Genomic DNA, 16,421 nt, shown 5'->3' on the forward strand with positions numbered 1-16,421 from the left:
CAAGTGGGACCTACTTAAACTAAAGAGCTTCTGCACAGCAACAGAAACTATCAACAGAATAAACAGACAATCTACAGAACGGGAGAAAATATAACTATGCATCTGACAAAGGTCCAATATCCAGCGTCTATAAAGAATTTAAACAAATTTACAGGCAAAAAACAACCCCATTAAAAAGTGGGCAAAGGACATGAACAGACACTTCTCAAAAAAAGATAAACGTGTCCAACAAGCATATGAAAAAATGCTCAACATCACTAAACGTTAGAGAAATGCAAATCAAAACCACAATGAGACACCATCACAGGCATCAGAAGGGCTATTACTAAAAAGTCAGAAAATAACAGCTGCTGGCAAGGTTGCTGAGAAAGGGCAATGCTAATACACTGCTGGTGGGAATATAAATGAGTTCAGCCATTGTGGAAAGCAGTGTAGCAATTCCTCAAAGAACTTAAAATTACCACTAGACTCAACAATCCCATTATTGGGTATATACCCAAGGGACTATAAATCATTCTACAATAAAGACACATGCACACACATGTTCATCACAGCACAGTTCACAATAGCAAAGACATAGAATCAACCTAAGTGCCCCACAACAGTAGACTGGATAAAGAAAACGTGGTACATGTACACCATAGAATACCATGCAGCCATAAAAAAAGAATGGAATCATGTCCTTTGTAGCAACATGGATGGAGCTGGAGGTCATTATCCTAAGCAAACTAATTCAGGAACAGAAAACCACATACCTCACATTCTCACTTATTACTGGGAGCTAAGTGATGAGAACACGTGGACCCAAAGAGGGAAACAACATACACTGGGGATTACTTAAGGGTGGAGACAGAGAAAGGAAGAGGATAAAAAACCTACCTATTGGGAACTCTCTTTATTACCTGGGTGACAAAATAATCAGTACACCAAACTCCTTGTACACCAAACTCCTAAGACACGTAGTTTACCTATGTAACCTGTACATGTACCCCTGGACCTAAAATAAAAGTTTATAAAAAAGGAACTTCAACTTTATCAAGGGTAGTATATAAAACCTATACCAGTTATTATATTTAATGGTGAAACATTGGAATGTTCCTTCTGATCTAGGATTAATAGCGTCCATCCACTTGCCCACTTCTATCTACCAACATATTGGAAGTCCTGGGCAGAGTGGTAAGGGGGAAAAAAATGGATGGGTAGGTGGGTGAAACACAAATGTCATTTTTCACAGTTTAGGAACTTACGTACCTAGAGTACACAAAATAATATACAGATAAGCAATCGAGATAAATTTAGTAAAGCTGCTGGATCTAAAAAAGATATGCATAGTAGCCACCCCTCCTTCACAGAGAATACATGCCAGCACCCCCCATGGAGGCCTAAAACCACAGCTATTACTGAATCCTATATACATACTATGTTTTTATATATACATACCCATGATAAAGTTTAATTTATAAGTTAGGCACAATAAGAATAACAATAAAATAGAACAATTATAACAAAATACTATAAAAATTATGTGAGTATGGTATCTCAAAGTATCTTACTGTATTTCACTTACCCTTATGATGTGAGATGATAAAATGCCTATACAATGAGATGAAATTAGGTGAATGACATAGGCATTGTGACATAGCATTAGGCTACTGTTGACCTTCTGACCATATATCAGGAGGAGGAGGATCATCTGCTTTCAGTAATCCTAAATCATGAAGCCATGCCTATGTCCATTGTTAGATATCAGGATCATAAGATATCCTGTTAATGGCTAATGTAAAAAGTGTGGATACTTTGGACAAATGGATGTGATTCATGTCCTGGGTCTGACGGTGTGAGATTTTACCATGCTACTCAGAATGTCACGCAATTTAAATCTTATGAATTGGCTTATTTCTGGAATTTTCTGTTGAACATTTTCAGACCATGGTTAACTATGGGTAACTGAAACCACAAAAGGTGAAACAGCAGATAAGGGGGGACTATTGTATCCAAGTCAATTGCATCTCTGTAACCAACAATAAAAAATGAAATTTAAAAAAAAAAAAAAAACAGTAAAGTGTTCCATGGGAAAAGAGATAATAAAAGCATCAAAAACTAGGAAATACCAAGGAATATAACTCCAACAAAAGATGTGAGGAAACTTTTTAGAGAAAATGATCAAAACTATTGACAGTTTTTTTAAGTAAATGGATAACTATTCATGTTCATGGATTTGAAGATTGAATATTGTAAAGATGTTAATTCTCCTTAAATGATCTTTAGACTTAATGCCATACTAATAAAAGTCTTAAGTATATACTATACAGCAGTAAAAGTGAATTATAGAAGCACAAACAACTCAAAAACATAACATCAAATGAAAGCAGCAAATCACAAAACGTAGTTTAAACTAAACTGTAGACATAGGTACTTAAGTCTCTAGTACTCAGTCATAGGTACTTAAGACTATAAAAGGAAATCAAGGGAATAAATAAGGATAAGTGACTAAAATAAGGATAGTGACTACCTAAAATAAGGATAGTGACTACCATTTTGGAAGGGTGTGGGGGATGTCATCAGGGAGGATCATGTTTCCAGGGTGTAGGCATTATGTCTTGACCTGAGTGGTAATTACGTGGTCACTCACTGAGTGACTATTCTTTAAACTGTGTATACTTTATGCAAATAAAAAAATAAGGAGCTAAGCCAAATAATTTGAAATAGACTAAGTATATTACTGAGAATTGATCAGTTATTAAGCTCATCCATGATATGATTAAGTTATTGGTGATTGTTCCATAATGTTGAAGTAACTTGAATGGTTTAAGTTACTTCATTGAGATAGAAAATTCAATTTATAAGAAGTATATATTTTTTAAGACTCTCAGAAATGTTTTGCTACTCAGTTTACTAGAATTTATACTACAGAATTTAGCATATAGCAAATTCTACTTTTACTATACTTGGGAAAACCATTAGTGGAAGAAATACAAATTTTTTATATAACATGGTAATAGAGCGCAATGATACCTACCACTTTTTAAGCACTTGCCATGTACTAGGCATAGGGTCAAGTATGAAATGTATTATCTTATTAATTCTGGAAAAATGTCTAAGGGTGAGTACCACTATTATCCCCGTATTACATGTTAAGGGTCAGAGTCAGGTTATGATCTTAGCCTTTCTGATTTGAGAACTCCTTAACCATAGCCCAATAAGGATTAGAATGAGTATCTAGTAGTGTGTATAGTATTACATATTGTTACAGATTCTCATTTGGTTTTTACTCTCACTCTCTCATGAGGGTAGAGTTTTCCAAGAGACTACATAGCATGTGATATTGCAACAGCCTGAATGCAAAAGTAGATATTAGAATTCATTCATTTTCAATTAAGCCAGACATTAGAGACTTGAAAAAATATATTTTTTTTAAATGGGGGTTGGGGGGGGGGGCAGGCACAGTGGCTCATGCCTCTAATCCCAGTACTTTGGGAGACTGAGGCTGGAGGATCACTTGAGCTCAGGAGTTCAAGACCAGCCTGGGCAGCATAGCAAGACCTTGTCTCAATTTTTAAAAAATTAAATAAGTAAATATATATAAAACAAGGCTGTACTTTTTTACTGTCCTTTTTAAGTCTAATAAATGAATATATTTTAAGACTTGTTCATCTTAACTTCAAATATGATCATTATTAATAGATATAACTCACAGAAATGAAAGTTCATTGGGGGCCTCAGTAATTTTTAAATGTGTAAAAGGGTCCTGAGACCAACAAGTTAAAAAACTGATAATCTATGTGATTTATTAAATTCTCATGTTTGATTTTGTTCTTATAAAATATGTGTTTTTAGGTTGCTACAAGCCTCAGGAAAAATCAGATTACTTGATGTTGGCAGCTGCTTTAACCCATTTCTGAAGTTTGAAGAATTCCTAACTGTTGGCATAGACATTGTACCTGCTGTAGAGGTATGCATAGTTTTGTTTCAGAGTTCAATATTTTACGTGTATATTTACAAAAGAAAAGCACTGTCTTTGCATCCCTAAAATAGCAAACATATTTCATGTGTACCCATTAAGAAGAAATTTCTATTCTAAACTAAATACATTTTGTGAAAAATTGAGCATTTAAGCAAATTTTGTCTTTATTTTCTTTATCATCTAAATAGCCATAATCTAGAACTATGTTAGAGTAAAAGCTTAGCAATTAAGAAACTTCACCTGGGCATGGTGGATCATGCCTGTAATCCCAACACTTTAGGAGGTCAAGATGGGCGGATTACCTGAGGTCAGGAGTTTGAGACCAGCCTGGCCAACGTGGCAAAACCTAAAAAATAAAAAAATTAACTGGGCATGGTGGCGGGCACCTGTAATCACAGCTACTCAGGAGGCGGAGGCAGGAGAATCGCTTGAACCTGGGAGGCAGAGGTGGCAGTGAGCCTAGATCGCGTCACTGCACTCCAACCTGGGCGACACAGTGAGACTCCATCTAACAATAAAAAGAAACTTCAGTAGATTACAGAATTCCACATAGCTGTAGTGTTTGGGTTTTGCATTTTGTTGTATTTGGTTTATTATTTTCTTTTAATGCATCTCTTTCTGAAATATATAGTGTTGTAGAGCCATTATGGAATGGTAGAAAGAGGCAAGGGCTTTTGCATCAGCCAGAACTTTATTAAATCCAGCTTGTTTGTACTTGAGTCAATGAAACTACTTAACACTTGGCCTGGTAAATTGTAGGAACTCAGTAAATGATAGATTCTATCCTTTCTTTTGAGAACATTTCCTATGGGTCAGTTATTATGACACTATCATTTCAATTCAGTGAAGCAGGATCGCCTCCTTATCAGCTTGAACTTTTTTTTAAGACGGAATTTCGCTCTTGTTGCCCAGGCTTGAGTGCAGTGGCGTGATCACTCACTGCAACCTATGCCTCCTGGGTTCCAGAAATTCTCCTGCCTCAGCCTCTGAAATAGCTGAATTACAGGCATGCACCACCATGCCCAGCTAACTTTGTATTTTTAGTAGAGACTGGGTTTCACCAGGTTGGTCAGGCTGGTCTCGAACTCCTGAGCTCAGGTGATCCACCTGCCTCAACCTCCCAAAGTGCTGGGATTGCAGGCATGAACTACTACACCCAGCCAGCTTGAACTTTCTTTTACCTTAATCATGTGATGCCAAGAGTTTGTGTTAAAGGCATTTTTTAAAGATAGATGACTCTAAAGTAGGCACATTATATCAGAAAAAGATTTTTTTCCAGAATAACATTAATTCATTATGTTTACCATTTTACTCTTGATAGAACTGCAGACACAAAAAAATTTTTTAAATGCATTTAAATATTTATAAAATGCATTTTAATGTTATTTTTAAAGTATGGATTAGAATATTAATATATCAGTTATTAGGGATTTTTTCCCTCTACTGCTATATTCCCAGTACCTAGAAGAGTGCCTAGTATATTTAATACTTTTTTAAATAAAAGAATAGAATATTTCCAACCTAGGTTTGAACCTCTCCATCACCTTTTTCTAGTCTCTGATCCTCAGTTTTCTCACCTGTATAATGGGGTTAGTAGTGGACCACATTTCATAGGATGTTGTAATGTTTTCTTGGGGAGAAAAAAAGTATTTAAAGCACCAAGCATAGTACCTCTTATGTAGTGCCTCCTAAATAAATGTTTGTTGTTACTACTGGTAAGTTCCTGCATGAAGATTTAACTTTAATTATGTATCAGTTTGATGAGCATGATTAAATCGGTATAACACTGGGGAACAAGCAAGTCCTAAAACCATTCCTGGCCGGGCGCGGTGGCTCAAGCCTGTAATCCCAGCACTTTGGGAGGCCGAGGTGGGCGGATCACAAGGTCAGGAGATCGAGACCACAGTGAAACCCCGTCTCTACTAAAAATACAAAAAATTAGCCGGGCGCGGTGGCGGGCGCCTGTAGTCCCAGCTACTCAGGAGGCTGAGGCAGGAGAATGGCGTGAACCCAGGAGGCGGAGCTTGCAGTGAGCCGAGATCACGCCACTGCACTCCAGCCTGGGCAACAGCGTGAGACTCCGTCTCAAAAAAAAAAAAAAAAAAAAAAAAAAACCATTCCTGTTAGTTCTACTTTTGTCTTCTCTATGCTAAAATCACTGTTCTTAGCTTACCACTGCAGAGAATTTCTGTGCCATCAGGAACTAGTTTTAAAGCCCAAGTAGCTTCATGCATGAATTCTCTTCCCTTCCTTCCTCAAGACATACATGATTCAGGGACTGCTGAGACATCATGACCATTTGATCTGATCCTTAAGCTTAATATTAAATCTATCTATGGATAGGGTTATAAACTGAATTGTATAGTCACCAGGGAAGACAAAAGAACTGCTATAAATAACTTAAGTGTAGAATCAGAGTTTCACAGTTCAGAATCCTATAATTTTAAAACAGAGTAAAGGGACTTACTCTTCCAGCCAAGATGGGATAACAGACCAGCTTTATCCTCTTCCACTTGAAGCAACAAAAATGTGGACATAATATTTGAAATAATTTGACACTGCACATCAGGTAATGAAGGACAGTGATCTCTGAGAGATGGAAAACAAATGAGACAAGCGCTACAGTTACTCTAGGATATTGCCTTGAGAGAGTTTCCAGGATGTAGCACAGAGAGAAACCCTAGCAGAGTTCAGGTGATTCCGTGACTTGTGAAGATGGAATTGTGAGTCCTCAGAGACCGAGGCAGCTCGTGTTTCTAGAATGGTCTACTGAAAATAAGAAAGCCATAGAAGGAAAACTCCAGAGGCCTGCAAAAGGTCCCCCTTTGAATACTCAGCTGAGTACAGATCAGCACACATGTATATGAGAAGACTACATGAGACTGTACTGTCCGAAAGGATTAGAGGTTACAGTGGCCAGCACTCACACAGGGAAGTACTAATATGGTACCTGTTCCCATCAGCCATACTGGAACATTCAAGATTCACAGACATTTAATAGAGTACACAGAGAAGGGTCTTAACCTCAATAATGGAGAATAATTTGCCTTAGACTAAACACTAGTGCTCTAGTCCCACGTAACAAATCTTAAAAGCAAGACCCAAAAAGTTCAGGTTGTCTCCAGGTATCTTAACTACATCCCAGAACACAGTTCAGAAATATTTATAGCAATCCATAGTTATGTAGAACCCACCAAGGTAAAATTCACCATGTCTAGCATCCAAAAAAAATTATAGCCATGCAGAGCAGCAAGAAAATAGGACTCACAGTGAGGAGATAAATCAGCCAACAACGACCAACCCTAAACTGACACAGAAACAAGGACATTAAAATAGAGATAATACCCGTTTGGGAAAATTCCTTAAGCTAAACATTTACACAGTTTATATTCTTCCGTTATGCATGTTATGCTTCAATACAGTGTTATTATTTTAAAAATATCAAAACTGTATAAAAAGCTAAGAAGAAACTGTTCTAGAGACAGTACTACAATGTGTGATGTGAAAATGCATACCGGATAGGATTAATGCATATTAGATGTTGCAAAAGGAAAGGTAAATTGAAGATAATAACACCTATCCAAAATGAAACACAATTTTTAAAATAGAAGAGCATCAGTGATACAAATCTAAGCAGCTAAATATAAACATAATTGGAATCCCCCAAAAGGTGGGGTTAAAAAAATAATGGCCAAAAACTTTCCAATTTGATGAAAGCTTTAAACTCACAAATTCAGAGAAGCCCAACAAACTCCAAACAAAAGAAACATGAAGAAAAATTACACTAAGGAACATCAAATCAAACTTCTAAAACTAGTGATAAAGTCTTAAAAGCTCCCAGAAATTGTAAAGACACCTTAAAGTACTGAAATAAAAAGTCACCTAGAATTTTATACCCAGCCAAAATATCTTTCAAAAATGAAGATGAAATTGATTTTCTTCAGATATCTAAAAACTGAAATTATTCAATATTAGCAGGCTTATATTACAAGAAATGTTAAGTTGGAAGTGCTTTAGCCAGGTAGAAATATGGCTCTACACAAAGGAATGAAGAACACTAGAAGTGGTAACTATACAGCTAAAAAGATTTTCTCTTCTTGTTTAAACTCTTTAAAGATAAATAAAAATAGATATTTGTGTATATATATACTAGCAGCAACCAATCAGAAATTTAAATTAAAAACAGTACCATATACTCTAGCATCAAAAATATGAAATATTTTATATGTAAACATATATAAAATATGTAGCTCATAAATCTGACAAAAGTAGAAAAATCCAAATGCTGCAAACCACAAATTAGGAGAAAGTAAAGATGACCTAGGCTGGGTGCAGTGGCTCACACCTGTAACCCCAGCATTTTGGGAGGCCTAGGTAAGTGGATTGCTGGTATCCAAAAGGTCGAGACCATCCTGGGCAATGTGGCGAAAACCTGTCTCTACAAAAAAAAAAAAAAAGAAAAATTAGCCAGATGTGGTGGCACTTGCCTGTAGTCTCAGCTACTTAGGAGCCTGAGGTAGGAAGATTGCTTGAGCCCAGAGGGTGGAGGTTGCAGTGAGCTACGATCACACCACTGCACTCCAGCCTAGGTGACAGAGTGAGACTCTATCTGTATAGAATCAGTGCAGTCCTCACCAAACTCTTGTGGGCTTTTTTGTAGAAATTAAAAAACTTACTCTGAAATTTGTGTGGAAATTGAAAGGACCTAGAATTAATACCTCAAAACAACTTTGAAAAAGGACAGTGTTGGAGAGTAACACTACCTGATTTCAAAATTATAAAGCTACAGTATTCAAGACAGTGTGGTATTGATGTTCAAGAATATCAGTGAAATATAATAGATGGTTCACAAATAGGCCCAAACTTAGATACCTGATTTTTGCCCAAGATGGAGAGCATAGTCTTTTGCACAGTGGTGTTGAAGCAAAGGGGTATCCATATACAAAAGAAGAAACTTCAGACCATACCACACTCCATATAAAAAAAAATGAACTTGGCCAGGCACGGTGGATCATGCCTGTAATCCCAGCACTTTGGGAGGCCAAGGTGGGCGGATCACAAGGTCAGGAGTTCGAGACCAGCCTGGCCAATATGGTGAAACCCCGTCTCCACTAAAAATACAAAAATTAGGCAGGCATGGTAGTGTGTGCCTGTAGTCCCAGCTACTCAAGAGTCTGAGGCAGGAGAATCACTTGAACCCAGGAGGCAGAGGTTGCAGTGAGCCAAGATCATACTGCTGCACTCCAGCCTGGGCAACAGAGTGAGACTCCATCTGGAAAAAAAACTCAAAATGTATTATAGACCTAAATGAAAAAAACAAACTATAAAACTACTAAAGGAAAACATTTTGGAAAAAAAAGTCTTTATGACCTTGGGATAGGACAAGACTTCTTAGACCTGACTTCGAAAGCAACATCTGAGAAATAACAAATTGATAAATTAGTCTTCATCAAAATTAAAACTTCAGCCCTTCAAAGGACACTGTTAAAAGAATGAAAAGATAAGCCACATGATACTAAGAAAATATTTTCAAGTCATATATCATAAAGGACTTGCATCAAGAATATATAAAGAACTCTCAAAACCCAGTAATAAAATATTTAAAATTTAAGGAAACCCAATTATTTTTAAATGGGCGAAATATTTGAACACTTTAACACAGAAGATATCTGGATGGCAGATAAATCTGGGAAAAGATGATAAACATCACTAACTCATTAGGAAAATGTAGATTAAAACTGCAATACCACTACACACCTATAACAATTACTAAAATGAAATAGACTAGCTATACCAAGAGTTGATAAGGATTTGGAGGAACTGGAATCACATACTCCTGGTGGGAACATGAAACTACATAACCACTTTTGAAATCAGTTGGGAGTTATTTAAAAATTAAACTTACTACACCACCTACTGTATGATCTAGCCACCCAAGATATTTCCCCAAGACAAATTAAAGAATGTTGATTCAAACACATGAATGGGAATACTCACAGCAGCTTGAATTGTAATAACCAAAAACTAGAAACAACCCAGCTATCCATAAACAGATGTATATGGATAAACCAACTGTGGTACATCCTTGATACAATGGGATACCGTTCTGCAATTTAAAAAGGAATAAACTATTAATACCTGCAAGAAAAATCTCAAAATTATTATTTATATGAAATTCTAGGAAATACAAACTTGAATATAGTGATAGAAATCACATCAATGATTGCCTGCTGGCAGGGGAAGAGAAGGAAGGGACTATAAAGGGGCATAAGGAAAATTATGGGATGTTGGATCTATTCATTAACTTGACCATGCCCGTGGTCTCATGAGTGTAAAAATACATCACAACTTGCCAGACTTATGCTTTTGTGTCACTTATACATGAGTAAAGCTGCCTTTAAGAAAAAGGGAAGAAGAAAAGCATCTTTTTTTCTGGTACTAGAACATTACGTATCACTTTTCCTAATAAACAGTCCAGATGACTATGTGGCCAGCTTGTATATACACTAACATGAGTGAGGGATTAAGGTATTAGGTCATATCTTCGTTAATAACTATTGGTATATGACAGAGTAATTTTTGTCTAATTTTAAAATTGCTTTCTTCTGGTCCATTTCCATAGTTTTAAGATTTAGCAAATTATATAATGTTGTTTATTCCTTTAGTTGTATTGTTTCCCATGGCCATTTGTCTAACTAAATTTAGTTTGTTCCAAACCAGGGATTAGCTTTTTAATAAAATAAAAGTAATGTTGAGGGTTACTTTTTAAATGCTTAAAGTTAATGATTTCAAATAACTTAAGTTTTGGAATCATTCTGCTTGTACAAATTTTATAATGCCTCTTTCATTATCCTCTTTAATTTATTTGATTCATCTTTATTTCATGGTATTTCTTGTTTAGAGTTTTTATATTAGCTTGTTTTTGGTAACTGTAAATGTTAAACTGAATGTAAATAGAAATGTCATTCCTGTAAACTCCTACCCAAATTAAAATTCATGTAAGTCCTAACCCAAAATACACACTTAAATTATTTCCCATTTTAAATTGTTAGGCAAAAATATATATTTAAATGATGATTAGCAAGTCTTTGGACTTAACTACTTTGAGATTTTTGTAAAAGTTGTGGTTGAATAAATCTGTTCAAGTTTAAAATTTAAAAGGAAAAATGTATAATCAATGCTGGAATTATTACTATGATATGTGAAATGGTTTGCTGAAAAGTCTATGTATTAAAGTGGAAATAATCTTGAAGTTCTTAATATGCCTTGTTTTCTGTTTCTGCAGAGTGTCTATAAATGTGATTTCCTGAACTTACAGCTTCAGCAACCACTCCAGCTTGCACAGGATGCTATAGATGCTTTTTTGAAGCAGCTGAAAAACCCTATTGATTCTCTTCCTGGAGAACTTTTCCATGTGGTTGTTTTCTCTCTCCTCCTTTCTTATTTTCCATCTCCTTACCAGCGATGGATTTGCTGCAAGAAAGCCCATGAACTGTTAGTGTTAAATGGTTTATTACTTATCATCACACCTGATTCCTCCCATCAGAACCGTCATGCTATGATGATGAAAAGCTGGAAGATTGCTATAGAGTCTCTGGGCTTTAAACGCTTCAAGTACTCAAAATTTTCACATATGCATCTGATGGCATTTAGGAAAATCTCTCTAAAAACCACAAGTGACTTGGTTAGTAGGAACTACCCAGGAATGTTATATATTCCTCAAGATTTCAACAGTATAGAAGATGAGGAATATTCTAATCCTTCCTGCTATGTTCGATCAGATATAGAAGATGAACAACTAGCATATGGTTTCACAGAACTCCCTGATGCTCCATATGACTCAGATTCTGGAGAAAGTCAAGCCAGCTCTATTCCTTTCTATGAGCTAGAGGACCCCATATTACTTTTAAGTTAATATAGAAGCAAAAGGCCCTTTCAGTCCAGGCTCCTAAACTAATTGCTTACACCAATTGGAAATACTAACATGAACTCAGTACTGAAAACCTGGTTTGCATAAAAGAAATGCAGAGGTTTACAGAGTTTGCTATTTTTTTCTACTTCTCAATTTTAAAATTTATTCTTATATAGAAAGCTTAAAGTTTCATGCAGAGTGACTCATGTCATAGCAGAAACTTCTGTTACTTTAGCATTTAGCACTATCATAGAAAGGTACCTTTTTCTCTTTAGTGCTATTGTGAAAACAAGCATAATTTGCTATATGTTTTCCTTTTCAACTTTTCAGTGTTGACTATAAACCATTGAATGGGAAACTTTAAGATGTAGAAAGCTGTAGATTGCACTTTGATGACTCACAAGTTAAATGTGATACAGAAAAATAGATCGGTTAGTTGTTTTGTGATGCACTTATCTTTTTCTTTTTTCTAACTAAAATTGTGATGTTACAGAAAGTCATTTTATGTTCCTTTATATTTCCTGAACTTTTTGTAATTGGTGATAATTCTTTTTCTTTCTTCCTTCTATTAAAAGCTCATTTGACAGCATCAGACATTGGGGGAGAGATTTCCCCCAAAGTATGTATTCTAATTTCATTAGCCCTATCCATTAAACACCATTGCCAAAGTAGTATTTTCATAACTTTGTTGATTTGGGCCTTGGTGTGAAGTATATTTACCTGAGAGTTCACTTTTACTTTTCTTAAACTTAGGTTTCATTTACAAAATGTTTTATTTAAGCAAGGAACAATGTAATACTCAATAATGACCTAAAACACCTTTTTGAAAGGGTTTGCACTTGGAAGAGTTTATGTTCTGTTGAAACCAACTTTGATAGGGTCCTCACCTTTCTGTGAAGGAGGTGCCGCACTACAAGTTTCAAATTATATGGAAAAACTTAAAATTAATCCTCTGTTGGTGATCTCATAAAATGGTTTTGACCTTTTGGTATCTTAATTTCTATCTAAACTCTATCAGAAAATTTTCTTTGACTATATCAATTAGTTGGCTGTGGGAATTTTCCCTTTCCACATTAATAAATGCCTTTCTGTGTTTCTGAATCAGAAGCAAATGATTAGGGAAAAATATATGTCCAAACAAGACAAGATTAGTTTAAACAGTTAAGAACATTTAGTCCACATTGTCTTGTCAGCCAGCAATTGTCACGGAAACTATCATTTTTAAGAGTGCCACTGTGTGGATTTTTTTTTTCAAGTGGTTATTACATTAAAATTACCTCATACTGAGGTTTTTGCACTGAAATATCACAGTTTCAGATTTCATGGTTAATGTTGTGCGTATGTTTGTATGTTTTTAAAGGAAACTTGCATTTTCAATAGTTGATCCTAAATTTCATAAACTGCACTTCTTTACTCTGGTAAAGCTGATGTTTTTGTGCTTATTGTGAATTGCCGTAGTACCTTTGAATGTCAAACTTTATTTAGAAATATAAAACTTATCCTTTATGATATAAATGGTTGAGTGTATGTACCCAGTATTTCAAATTAAATTTCACATTGCTAAATTAATGAAAGTAACAAGATTGTGATTTTTTAAAGTCAGTTGATTAAATGCAATAAATATTGGTTGCTCAAATATGCCACAAGTAACTCAAAATTTTTCATTTACTTTCAATAGCATAAGATTGCTTAATATTTAGGATTGACTGTTGTTTCCAGTTAAGCACTACAGGATTATGCCTTGTAGCTTCCCCAAGAGAAGGGGGAAAAAAAGCACTGTGTTGATAATACAGAACTATTTTGAACAATTTTGGTAGTAACTTTTACCATACTGTTTGCTTTTTGACTTGGGTAAATATCTTAAGAGAAAAGAAAACAATACACCAAATGAAAATGCTTTGAAAGTAAATGAAAACAGCACTTTTGAAAGGCTGGTGTAGTATGACCCTGGAGTCAGCCTTTGTGTTATAGCTAAAATGTTGGTGCTATAAATTCTGATTGTTTACAGATGTTGATTCTGCTTATGCTCCAAAGTGTGCATGATGTATTTTACGTAGTACTCTGAGGAAGTCTCTTTATAAAACCTACTACCACTTAGTATAAATTTGTTTGAATTTATATCATTTGTTACTGTAAATTCAGCTTATTCAAATTAGGTTGGCACAGATTTAAACTGATATACATTCCACCAAAGCCAATTCAGTGTATAAGTATTGAAGTATAAGTAGTCATTGCAGCTTGATGCCAGATCATGTATGTAATAACAAGTGGAAGTTAATAGGGCCTTCTAATACTGTATGGGTACTCCTAAGAATTATTTCATTTTGGATATAAAGAAGTTATAAGGCCTCCTGTCACATTCACAGCAGGTTCTCCAAAATAATTTGGTTGTTTCAAAAACAAATGGTAATCATTTGGTTGGATTCTTCAGGATCATGACTAGATCATATGGTTTTACCATAGTTGCCAAGTGGTGGGAGGTAGCATACCTGAAAATGTACGTGTGTGTTTGTTGTATTTTTTCACATTTTGTGAACAAAGCACATTTATTAAAAATTTTAAATTTTCTAGTATTCTTTGTCTGTTACTTGTAAACCGAAAGTTCTGTGGTCTTTGATGTATCTCACTAAGTGATTTTGGCATTGGGAAGCAATTTAGAACTTGAGTGACTTGTACAATTTTCCAACTGGGTTTCATTTTTGTTAAATCCCTTAATGTCATAAATTTATTTACTGAGATCCAGAGAACTCAAGTGACTTCCCATTGTCATGTTTTGTCATGTTTATGACAGAAGCAGGGCAACAGCATAAATTCTACTTCATTATGTGTCAACCATATCATATTCTTTTTTTTGAAAGTAAACTACATAATAATTTATCAGTTCTTTCAGGGCAGCAGATGTCTTTCTCGTAATATGAAAGGTTTTTTGTTGTTGTTGTTTATTAAACAAATGTTTGAATTCTGCCATGTGCTGTATTGCTGGGAAAGCAGCAAGGATTGGAGTGATCATTTTCCCCTGCTCTCGTGGAACTTATGACCTAAGAGTGAAGACAAGCATGCTACGTGTACTTAGTATCTGTATCCAAGAATGATTACCTGCTGATCCTATAGTTTTGCCCCTGCTTAAAATCCTTAATTCACAGACGTAGAACAGGAAATAAGAAAAGCTTTAAACACAAAACTAGCAAATTACATATTGTGGATAAGAGATGTATTGTTCATACCTCTAGAAAAGTATAACCTAAATATAAATTCTGATGTAAAAGCAGAAAAAAAAATGGATTCAAGCTTTTTGTTCCATTTTCCCACACTTTCTGAGCACCATGCAGCAATGCTATTCCTCTGCCAGAGTCCACACACTAGGTCAGCAGAAATGTAAATCAAAGATTTGGTTCCTTCTTGGTTTTGTGAATTGCTTGTTAGATGGTAACAAAGGTAGAAAACATTCTTTGTTACAAAAAAAACAAAACAAAACCCGTAATACAAACATTTACTACAAGGAATGTTTGTATTATAACTATTCTTCAAAAAAAAACTGAATTGCAATAACCATGATAGTATGATAGTTCATGTTAAAGTCATATCCATGAGCTACTGTGAATGCAAAGCTCCCCAAGTATATTAGTGGTGGCCTATATATATATATATATATATATATATATATATATATATATATATATATATAACACACACACACACACACACACACACACTACAAAACCCAACGAACAAGCAGGCTACAATAGCTAACAATTTTAAAGATCTCTAAGTGCATAAAAGGAGAGAGATGCTGGTTTTTCTAAACGTTTTTCTCTGATGAGAGAAATGCAAATTTCAACAATTGGAAAACCTTTTAAATTTACCTTAAACTTTGGTTTGTATGCTTTTTTCTAAATTTGTTTCAGAATCTCAGTAGTTTTCTGGCCAGGTGCGGTGGCTCACGCCTGTAATCCCAGCAGTTTGGGAGGCCGAGGTGGGTGGATTGCTTGAGGTCAAGAGTTCAAGACCAGCCTAGCCAACATGATGAAACTCCATGTCTACTAAAAATATAAAACTTAGCCAGGCATGGCGTGACTGTAATCCCAGCTACTCAGGAGGCTGAGGCACAAGAATCACTTGAACCTCGAAGGCAGAGGTTGCAGTGAGCTGAGATCACGCCACTGCACTCCAGCCTGGGTGACAGTGAGGCTCGATCTCAAAAGAAAATAACCATCTCAGTAGTTTTTAAATTAGTATGCATCTATTTTTTTATGAGGATCTTGTTACATATGGCACTATTGAGTATAAACTTCTAGTAAATATAAGTTAAGTAGTTCAATTTATTTTGAATTTTATTTTCAACCATAACACCTTTGCTGAGTTATGAGAAAGCTAGTCTGCTTTTTGTGATAGTATAAAATATTTACTGTCAGTGCTTGTTTTTAGTAATCAAAAATGATAGCTAAAACTATTTTGCATGATAAATCTTTTAAGTTTGGGCCCATCAGTAGTATCAAAGATGGTACTTCTATGTTTTTTAAGTTAAAGGAAAACTACAAAAAATTA

At 35.2% G+C, this 16,421-nt stretch overlaps 1 protein-coding gene across 2 annotated transcripts in view; it reads left to right on the forward strand.

Moving 5' to 3' along the window:
* Positions 1 to 15,373, forward strand: part of LOC105475261 (S-adenosylmethionine sensor upstream of mTORC1) — a 119,533-nt gene extending 104,160 nt beyond the window's left edge. Inside the window, exons 3-4 of one of the 2 annotated variants that reach the window (XM_071094618.1) lie at positions 3,838 to 3,952; positions 11,250 to 12,361. In XM_071094618.1, the coding sequence (XP_070950719.1) occupies positions 3,838 to 3,952; positions 11,250 to 11,879 (745 nt within the window). In that variant the 3' untranslated portion in view covers positions 11,880 to 12,361. Of the gene's footprint in view, positions 1 to 3,837; positions 3,953 to 11,249 lie in introns of both variants that reach the window. The other variant, XM_011730357.3, reaches the window with a different exon arrangement.
* Positions 15,374 to 16,421: the final 1,048 nt, after the last annotated feature.

Source organism: Macaca nemestrina, chromosome 4 (genome assembly GCF_043159975.1).
Source record: "Macaca nemestrina isolate mMacNem1 chromosome 4, mMacNem.hap1, whole genome shotgun sequence".
Taxonomy (NCBI): domain Eukaryota; kingdom Metazoa; phylum Chordata; class Mammalia; order Primates; family Cercopithecidae; genus Macaca; species Macaca nemestrina.